The sequence below is a fragment of the Monopterus albus genome, unplaced genomic scaffold, assembly GCF_001952655.1.
Source record: "Monopterus albus unplaced genomic scaffold, M_albus_1.0 scaffold276.1, whole genome shotgun sequence".
Classification (NCBI taxonomy): Eukaryota; Metazoa; Chordata; class Actinopteri; order Synbranchiformes; family Synbranchidae; genus Monopterus; species Monopterus albus.
In genome coordinates, this window is record NW_018128156.1 from 511,484 (window position 1) to 522,230 (window position 10,747).

The following is a 10,747-nucleotide window of genomic DNA, read 5'->3' on the forward strand; positions in this document are numbered from 1 at the left end:
TTGTTGTTCCTAATGGCTGTCTCTGTGGCTGTGATGAAGTCTACCACAGGGATTTGTTTGGGTGTGACCGCAAAATTCAATCCCTTGGCTAATACCGCTTTTTCTGTGTCCGTGAGTTCTCTGTCTGAGAGATTTTTGACCAATTTGTCATTGTGCAGTGGTTGTGGGTTGTGCTCCTCCTTTCTCCTCCAACCAAGGACATCTGAGGCTGGCTGTCCATTCTGTAGTCTCTGGAATTTAACCATTTGGCGAGCCTTGCTCTTGTTATGTTGGGTAAGTTGTGCCTTTTCCATGAAACTTGAGATCTCCTGAAAGATTTCTCTGGTAACCTTAGTAGAGTCTCCTTCCTAGTTGTTCTGTTTGGTCCATCAGGTTGTCTATAGTGAAGTGTATTTGTCGAATCCTTACACTTAAAAGTTGTGCTTGCACTCTTTTCAGGATGTCCCCAGCCCTGTATCCTTTTACAGGAGAGCCCAGCCTCAAACCTCTGGGGAAGATGTTCTGTTGGCGGCATCTTAGGTTGAAACGAAGGTGGTTTCTGTAGTCTTTGACCTAGAAATCTAGTCCAGCTTGCTATGACCTGGATGACTGAGAATCTGCACAGACAAGTTGGTGTAATGCTTATCAGTTTTGCAACATTGTTTAAATAGAAAGAAAGAAAATCACTTTCGGCTTTTCCCGTTTAGGGGTCACCACAGTGAATCGTCACACTGACGTATGTTGACATTTGGCACGTGTTTCAGACCAGATGCCCTTTTTGACGCAAACCCTGCCTCGAACCTGGGCCACAGCGCCAAAAGCGCTGCGCCTTAACCACTAGCCTACCAGGGACGGTTTTTGCAACCTTGTTTAAATCTAATGCATAAAATATTTTCAAATCTAAACTAATATGACAGGCTATACAAATCAAGCAAGTTTTCAGACAGCTACAACTAACAGAAAAAAATATCTGCGGGAACTTATATTTGAAAATGGAAAATAAGCAGTGAATATTAAGTATTACATGATGGGTAGTTAAGCAGGTAAAACTTTCAGAAACACTGCTATGGTCCTTTAAGGTGTTTTGCAGCGCTGGTTATCCAGCATTTGTGCAAGTAACAGGGCAAAGGTGAACTGAACCTCTGCAATCCAGCCAAACATTTGGAAAAATGCAGACCCTCCCTGAGAGAAAGAGAGAGATAAAGCCAGCCAAAGTGAAATAGATGTAAACAGGATGTTGACAGTGTAATATAGCAGTACCTAGCTCGGTATACAGTATTGCATATACCAGGTACTACTACTACTAGACAATCTTGTCAATGTTAATTCTATGTATTTATTTATAGTACAAAGTTCTGACAGACATTGATTGTGGAGACATGTTGACTGCCACATCTGCACTCAATTGTGTTTGTTGAAATTATTTATTAAAATTGTTTATTAAAAACAACTTTTAGTTGCTTTTACTAAATGTTATGTTTATTTTAGTTTAGCGTTTTTTTCCGCTGATTTATAAAGTTCTCTCATTGCTTAGATTATTTATTAGGGTCCTTTATTTAGAAAGCGTTAAGCGGAAGCCGTTTGAATCGTAGCAGACTCGACTCTACTGGGAATGAGAGAGCCTGAGCAGAACAGGTTTGAACAGCAGGCTGAGGCTGTGTCGGTCAGACTGAAGACTGGATCAGTAGCTTTCCTGGAGGAATGCGATTTATTATTGTGGATTTTAACCAGAGAATCGGAGTTGTGGGGGTTTAGCACTGCCACAGATTATCACCTCGGCTCGGCGAGAACGGGGGGGGGGGCGGGACAAGTGAAATTCCTAGGGAAGAAGCTGCTTTTACCTTGCAAAGAGACGCCAACAAAGAGCGTTCAGGGAAGTAGCCTGCTGCCTGGCGAGGAGGTAACGTTATCGCAAGTTAGTTAAGCAACAAACAGAAAGTACGGCAGCGGATTAATTCGTCACCATGGTGGACAACAGACACGTTGGCACAGTTTTGACTTTGTTGTTTTTTATTCTGTTTCTAAACGTGGGGAAGTTTCGAGTAAACGGGCAATACGGCGGTGATCGAGGAATGTCTATCCCGGAGCACGGATTTTGCCAGCCGATTTCCATTCCGCTGTGTACGGACATTGCGTACAACGAGACAATCATGCCAAACCTGCTGGGACACACCAACCAGGAGGACGCGGGGCTGGAGGTCCACCAGTTTTACCCGCTAGTGAAAGTCCAGTGCTCCCCGGATCTAAAGTTCTTCCTGTGCTCCATGTATGCGCCCGTGTGCACGGTGCTCGAGCAGGCGCTGCCTCCATGCCGTTCTCTGTGCGAGCGCGCGCGGCAGGGCTGCGAGGCGCTCATGAACAAGTTCGGCTTCCAGTGGCCCGACAGCCTGGCGTGCGAGTCCTTCCCGGTGCACGGCGCGGGAGAGCTGTGCGTCGGCCAAAACATGTCGGACCGCACCGAGTCGGAGGGCTTGGCTCCGTACCCCACCGAGCGCACACCTTCTGACCCCATGAATGGTCAGTTCAGGTGCCCGGCTTCGCTCAGGGTGCCTCCCTATCTGAACTACCGTTTCCTCGGGCAGGAGAACTGCGGAGCTCCGTGTGAGCCAAAGAGATCTCACGGGATGATGTACTTCAGCCAGGAGGAGCTCAAATTCGCAAGAATATGGATCGGTATCTGGTCCGTATTGTGTTGTGCTTCCACTTTATTCACGGTGCTGACCTACCTGGTAGACATGAAGCGCTTCAGCTACCCAGAGCGGCCCATTGTCTTCCTCTCTGGCTGCTACACCATGGTGTCCATCGCATACATTGCTGGGTTTTTACTGGAGGATAAGGTGGTTTGTAATGACAGGTTTGATAATGAAGCAAGGACTGTGGTGCAAGGCACCAAAAAGGAGGGCTGCACCATCCTCTTCATGATGCTGTACTTCTTCAGCATGGCCAGCTCAATCTGGTGGGTTATCCTGGCTCTCACCTGGTTCCTGGCAGCAGGGATGAAATGGGGCCATGAGGCCATTGAGGCTAATTCTCAGTACTTCCACCTGGCAGCCTGGGCTGTGCCTGCCATCAAGACTATAACCATCCTGGCTGTAGGGCAGGTTGACGGAGACATTTTGAGCGGGGTTTGCTTCGTGGGTATCAGCAGTGTGGACGCCCTTCGGGGATTTGTGCTAGCACCACTGTTTGTCTACTTATTCATCGGAACCTCTTTCCTCTTGGCGGGCTTTGTGTCCCTGTTTCGCATTCGGACCATCATGAAGCATGACGGAACCAAGACAGAGAAGCTGGAGAAGCTAATGGTGCGGATAGGGATCTTCAGTGTGCTGTACACTGTGCCAGCCACTATTGTCATCGCCTGCTACTTCTATGAGCAGGCCTTCAGAGAGCAGTGGGAGAGGACGTGGATCAGTCAGACATGTAAGACATATGCCGTACCATGTCCTGTCCAGAACCACCCCAACATGAGCCCTGACTTCACTGTCTTCATGATAAAATATCTCATGACACTCATTGTGGGCATCACCTCTGGATTCTGGATCTGGTCTGGAAAAACCCTGAACTCCTGGAGGAGGTTTTACACAAGACTGGCCAACAGTAAACAGGGTGAGACTACAGTGTAATGTGGTTGCACCTTGGCCCTCACATGGACTGCTTCATGACAAACTGAATGATAATATTTTTTCCCATTTGATTTCTCAGTGACTTACAAGACACAGTTGATTTTTTTTAATGTACATATACATTTGTGAGATTTTTGTAAGTATATATTTGTATTTAAAGATTTTTTTTAATCTTACTTTAAAAACATACTTTTTCATAACTTTTTCCATGACATAGTGGAATTGTACTTAATCATCACAAAGAGCCAAGCTGGCTACCGAGGACCCCGAGGTCTCGTGACCTGACTCACTGTGGACACTGCCAGGAGTATTTCATATGGAGTGTCTGTCTTTGATCAGTGAACTGCCTGTGAGCAGTAGGCCTATTCCAACCAGTCCCGTGAAACCCAAGTGCTTCCTCATGGCTCCCTCCTACCCCGATTAACAAGCTGTAGTTTGTGTTGGTTGTACAGCTGAGTAGTAGTTGCCTGGGTTTGGAGGGAAAGCGTCAGCATTTTGGAACAACCTGTGCACCTTGCACCTTGCACAGGTTGTGATTGTGAGTCACTGTGACAGATGGTTTTGGGCTGTAGCTTAGGCCCTGACAGTAAAAAGATACTTTTCAAATAAAGTTCAGAAAATCATGATAGTTTAAAGAACCATATCAGTGTTTTTGCATGTTTTAATCCATAGTCTTTTGCTTCTCCTGATTTGCTCAAAGTTTTGTTTTTTTTCACTACAGTAAGAAAAACAGCCATAGCCTCCATAATGGCTGAGCTTTATTTTGTTTAAGTTGTTATTGTTGCATTGTAATGCAGCTATAAGAGCAAATAAATGGAAAAGGCGTTATGCACTATGAGACAATAACACAACTTTGATTAAAATAAACAACTTTACAGCTGTGTTAACTGAGAAGTAGATTTCTTTACTGTAGTGAAAAGAACTGAAACCAGGAGCTAAGTGGTAGCAGCAAAAGCACTATAACACATTTTGGTTTGGCATTAAAAATGATTAACTGTAATGTAAGTAATATGTGCTACAAGGTTCCATTGTAAAACATGCAAAACCACCGGTATGCTCCTCGTCAAAACAGAGTTAGAATGGTCTGTATTTGTATTTAATGAACTTTAAAAATGTGCCTGCATTGATGGTTTTGGTTGTTAAAATACAAAGCTGCAAAAGATACAACACAAGTAGGAGAGCCCTTTGTGTTAACAGCATGTTTTAAAATTATACCATGTTTCTGTATGAAGTGCTGTGTAAAATCACACCCTTTGAGCATTTACAGTACGTTTGCTTCACAGTCATCTTCAAATTTCATATTTTCTTATAATACACCAAGGTCAAGGGAAAATCAGATTTATTTTCACGCATTTAATCAAACAAAATGAATGAACACTGTGCAGAAGTGGGTGTGCTCATCGTAGCATCAGAGTAAAACCGAAATGATTAGTCAATTAGCTGTCGTGTCCTTTGGAAGACATTTGATTCATAATGACACTGATAATTGATTATTTACTTTCAGCTATTTTTTAAGCAAAGATTCCACATATCTACAGGCTCCAGCTTCTCAAATGTGGTGATCTGCTGCTTTGTTGCTCATGTATGACTTGAATATTTTGGGGGTTTTGTTTGCTGGTTGGCTAAAAAAACATGACCTTGGCTTTTGAATGGGCATTGTTCCCTACATGTTTGACATTTTACAGAAAAACAAATTCATGAGCAAATGATCTACAGAAGAATTCATAATGAAATAGTTGTACCAATCCTACATCAGGTTAATTGCACAAATGAAAAATATCTGGTCAAGCAATGATCTATCACACTGCACAGATTTCATGTTTAGGTTGAAACCGCAGGTTTTGAACATTATTCAGAATCATACTAATTTTGACTTTTGTTGCCAGAAAAAGCTACAAATTAATCTCTAGCATTATTTTAAGGTGTAGCATGGGTTCATTCTCAGAAATCACAAGCATATTGTGAAATGTCAGGCTAATTGACAGTTTTGGGGTCAAGGTAGGCCTGTTTTGAAAAGAAAATGATGACCACACTTCTCTGAGTTTACCTGGTGGTGCATAAAAGGATTGTGTTGTCAGACATGGAACAGTAAATGCATCCCCATGTGGTTTCTACTTTATTCAGGTTATCTAATTATAAAATCCTGATGGCACAAAGGATATAATTTTGCATATGTAAAATTATATTTTACAATTAATACTTTCATAAATGTCATTACAATCAATTTGATTTCTTAAGGGGTGTCCAAACTTTAACAAGGCCCTATAAATATGGTTCTGTCTCAAGTTGATAACAGGAGAGGTTGTTTGTTATGCACATGTCATAAATGTTTATAACAAAACATACTTTTTATTCACTTTTTTAAACTATATGTTCTTTATTTGAAGTTTGACTATGCCAGCTTTTGTTGGGAGGAGACATGGGTTGATGTGCAGAGTAATTTGATTCTGGTGAACATAGCTGCGTGTCTACACTGTGGAACTGAAGAGCAGCCAGCAGCTTGCATGTCTTCCATTGCAGGAGAAAGGAAGCCTTGTGCTGAAATGCAGAGCGGTTGCTGTCACTGAAGCTCAGCTCACACACATCATGACTTGTGTTCTTGTCAAATGCTCTTCCACTCGGCGCTTCCGTTCATAATAATCCTTTTATTGTGTTGACGGCTCTACAACAGTCATGGATTTGAAGTAATTTCCTTTGCATTTGTATGAAGAGAACCTTTATATTTATAGAAAAATACGCACACACACACAACATTGATTGCTTTATGAAAATAAAAACAATCTCACCATTGCAATTGTGAAGCCTTTGCAAAATGTTTTTTTTTTTCTTAGTGGTAAAGAATAAACGTGCTTGTTTCCCATTAATGGGTAGGTTAACCTTAATACAGGACTCACATACATTTCTTTTAAAAAAGTTGTCTTTAAGGTTATTCTTATGGGATTTAAGAGATGTGGGGAACAAAATGTACAGTCCTTGGTCTCTGTGTAGGTGCATTCAGCTGAAGCTAAAGTGAGGCTTCAGCTCTATTAGCCAAATCCAGTGGTTATTTTTAATGTGATTATCTTTGTAGTACAAAATTTTGTTAGAGCTATGGTGGAGCGAAAGTAGCAAAGATAGGAAATTGTGTGCTAAACGGGTGTGAATTTGGACGATACCAAGTTGACCTGACTAATTCAAACTGCTCAACTTTCATAGTAACTTTGGCTGAACTTTGTATAATGGGTTTTTCCTCACTGAAACTGTGGTGAGGCATTGCTTCGTGGTTAGTATGGACAGGAAGAGGAAGTAAGAGTACAGTTTTCTTTTAGGAACTAAATGTTCATGAAGTATCAATAGTAAAAGTACTCATTAAGCAGAATGGACTTCAGAGTTTTATAATATTACATTTTATATTGATATATTATTGCTTCTACATGTAATCAGCATGTTAATGTTGTAATGCTGATCATAGTGGAGCTGACCAGCTGGTAACTAACTAGGAACAGTTAAACATTTTAACACAATTTAAGTAAAAATATAATATTTATACGTTTAAAGTAGTATAAAAAGTACATTCTAATTTAAGTACCTCAAAATGTTACCTGAGTGCTGTAATTACTTTCACCAGTTTATAAAATGGGCTCAAAATAATTGAAAGTTGTGCTAATTTTAACTTGTAACTACTAGCTACACAAGCTGTCACATAAATGTAGTGAAAGGAAACAGGAAAATAAACAAAAGGAACAGGTACAATACTTCCTTCTGAAATAAAGTGAAGTAGAAGTAGCACAAAATGGAAAACTGAAGTACAAGTATCTCAAACCTGAAGAGAACCTGCGTAAAAGTACTTTCATTAATTTATTACACTCAGTGGGCTTTAATTAGGTGATAACAAAGCTTAAAAAAAGCTGTATTTGATCAACAGGGAGATCATTTTAGCTAGTAACTAGATAAGATAAGATGAACCTTTATTAGTCCCACAATGGGGAAATTCACAAAGCTGCAGTAGCAAAAGAATAGAAACAAGTAAGTATTATCAATATAATAATAAAAAGTAAAACTAATATTACACACAGGCATGCTGAGTATTTACAGTTTTACAGTCTGTAGATGTGTGGGGTCAATGGGGGCTTCATCCTTAGACCCAACACTGAACACAAGCTCATGATCAGATTACCAAGACCTTTGCTGAGGGGATGAACCTTTTTGATTTTGATGACCTCGGGACCTTTTTGGCACCACCCTCATGACTATCTCTGTCCCACTACTAACAAGGCCCTGAACACAGACAAATCATCAATATGTTGTTTGCTATAAATATTGGGATCTCTATGGACAACTAGAGGGTCCTTACACTTTGAATTTTGTGCAAGAAAGCATGATAGTATATACACGCTATACTGGCAAACTGATACATACAGTGTGTGTATATATATAATTATATATTTAAAATTTAGAATCATATATTTTATCGTTTTTTGCCAGTGGAATATGAGACTCCCAGCTGCTCTAATTGCAGTTACCCATGTTTCAGGAATGTTCTTAAGTGTATGACACTGTGTTGAACCAAGGGAGTGTGGCAAGTCGCTCAAGTACAATCAAGAAAATGAGCTTTTATTTGGCAGTCTTGTAGTTGATTTGTATTAAAAACTATTGAAATAATCTCACTCCAGGGGAAGATTTTGCAATGATCAGTGACCTACACCTAGTCCTAAAGTTAATTTGAGACTAGATGTGTTTATTCAACTAATGTTGGAGGCGAGGTGATGTCTGCATGCCCTTTGCATAAAGAAAACATAAATACATGCAATATTGAAATGACAATGTGACAGTGTGAATGGGGGTCACTTGGAACGATGAATCTGGATCTGCAGCTTCCTTTGATTTTATGAAGCTTCAAATATATAATTATATATTTAAAATTTAGAATCATATATTTTATCGTTTTTTGCCAGTGGAATATGAGACTCCCAGCTGCTCTAATTGCAGTTACCCATGTTTCAGGAATGTTCTTAAGTGTATGACACTGTGTTGAACCAAGGGAGTGTGGCAAGTCGCTCAAGTACAATCAAGAAAATGAGCTTTTATTTGGCAGTCTTGTAGTTGATTTGTATTAAAAACTATTGAAATAATCTCACTCCAGGGGAAGATTTTGCAATGATCAGTGACCTACACCTAGTCCTAAAGTTAATTTGAGACTAGATGTGTTTATTCAACTAATGTTGGAGGCGAGGTGATGTCTGCATGCCCTTTGCATAAAGAAAACATAAATACATGCAATATTGAAATGACAATGTGACAGTGTGAATGGGGGTCACTTGGAGCGATGAATCTGGATCTGCAGCTTCCTTTGATTTTATGAAGCTTCAAATAGTGGGTCTGTCTGGTTCACAGCTTCATTGCTTGGGTTTACTCACTGCTCTCATTTTTGGCCACAGTAGCAGATGGTTTTCAGAGTAAAATCTCTAAAAATTGACTGTACACAATTTGCTCAAAAGCAAACAGCAGACAGAGACTGTTAGCACTATAGTTTCACTGGTGAACATAGTAGAGCATTTAGAAGCTAAAGAACCAGACACTCTTCTTGGGGGTTGGTCAAGACCAAAAACAGCTAAAGAGATGACTGCACTTCTGTTCATTTACCAGACAGGGACAGTTTATCCATAGATGCTGTCATGTTGCATTATGGGAAGTTTGGGATCCAGCATTTCAAGCCTAACTCATACCAGGAAATAAAATGATGTCATTTCTACCTCTGCTGCTCCGATTTTTACCATTAACATTTAATCTGTTTTCTAGTGAGTCACCCAAATTTATGGAAGTGCAACACTAAAGCAGTGGACTACCCTTCATTCTAAAAGAACAATATATTTTGGTCATAGTTGGGTCGGCTTCCCCCTAATTGCATCTGTTTGTAGCAATCACTGCATATCATAAGATAATACCAGAAGCAATTAGTGTAATCATTTAGTGTAATAGGTACATGAACTGAATCTGTTGTCCCACAAGACATTAGCAACATTATTTAGCAGAACAAAACAAGCATTCGTGATCCACACAAGAAGTGATTAAGCTGTTATGGATTAAGATAATGACTTGGCACGCTAGCATGTCTATGGGATACACCTGATCAGTAAAACAGAAGATTATATGGTGGAAAAGTTATGCATATTAAGGGAAAGTCATACTTTCTCACAGAGCTGTGAATTTTGAGGAAGTTGTGAAATAATTTTGGTGCAAGATAACAACATACTTGAATTTTGAAACAAATTTATTTGCAGTATAGTTGGAGTTCTACCCAGTCCACAACCAGTGGGTCCCTGCTTTGAGTTCAGACTATTTTGTTGTATAAAGCATCTAGTTTGGGTGGATTTGGGTTTGTATCATTTGAGATTTATTTGTTTTAATTATTTCTCACACTGTGCCAGTGATCTGTGCCAGGGCATGTTATGTATTGTAAGTGTCTTCAGCCCACTCTGATGATCAGCACCTAAGGAAGTTAAACTAACTGGCTGCATCACTGTCCAGCTTAAATGGCCACTTAGGATGCTGTAGTACCTGTTTTGCAGGTTTTTCTTCCCCTGGGCCATTTTGGAAGGCATTACTACTCTACTACTCTTAGCTAGATGTTTACTACTGCTGCCACATTTTAGTTTTTACCCAAACTGTCCTGGCCACTAGATGCACATAAAGCTAAAAGAGGGGGAAAAAAAGATCTCGTAATTTCCCAGAAGTCCCTGATGGAGCCTGCCTTTGTGTGCTCAGATCGCCATGTCTGTCATTGCCTTGTAAAGCCAGGAATGATAGAGGTTTTGAAAATCAAACAAGAACCTCAACACCGTATTCAAACACAGTCTAGTTTTAACTCAGGATGATGCTATACAACATTTATAGCTTCATCTTAAATACCTTAGAGGATAAAGGTAAAGGATCATACAGCTGTTTTTGCATTTTCCAGCCCATTTAGTACAAATTACAAAATTACTTTACTTGCTACTTACTAGATAGCTAATGGTTTCAGTTGACTGAAAATATGAAAATCAACTTGTAGAGTTACAATAGGTAATACACTATACAGTGAACTACTTTATTGTCATGAGTTATGTATTATAAAATAAGCAAGTGCCAGCAATAACAGCTTTCTGCCGGGGTGCTTTAGTATTCAG

General features: G+C 40.1%; 1 protein-coding gene across 1 annotated transcript; it reads left to right on the forward strand.

Moving 5' to 3' along the window:
* Positions 1–1,581: 1,581 nt before the first annotated feature.
* On the forward strand, positions 1,582–6,381 carry fzd1 (frizzled class receptor 1). The gene has a single exon (XM_020622252.1). The coding sequence runs from the start codon at positions 1,944–1,946 to the stop codon at positions 3,600–3,602; it is 1,659 nt and encodes a 552-aa protein (XP_020477908.1). The 5' UTR covers positions 1,582–1,943; the 3' UTR covers positions 3,603–6,381.
* Positions 6,382–10,747: the final 4,366 nt, after the last annotated feature.

Coding starts and splice junctions, on each gene's coding strand:
- fzd1 (XM_020622252.1), top strand. CDS start 1,944: ATGGTGGACAACAGACACGTTGGCACAGTTTTGACTTTGTTGTTTTTT.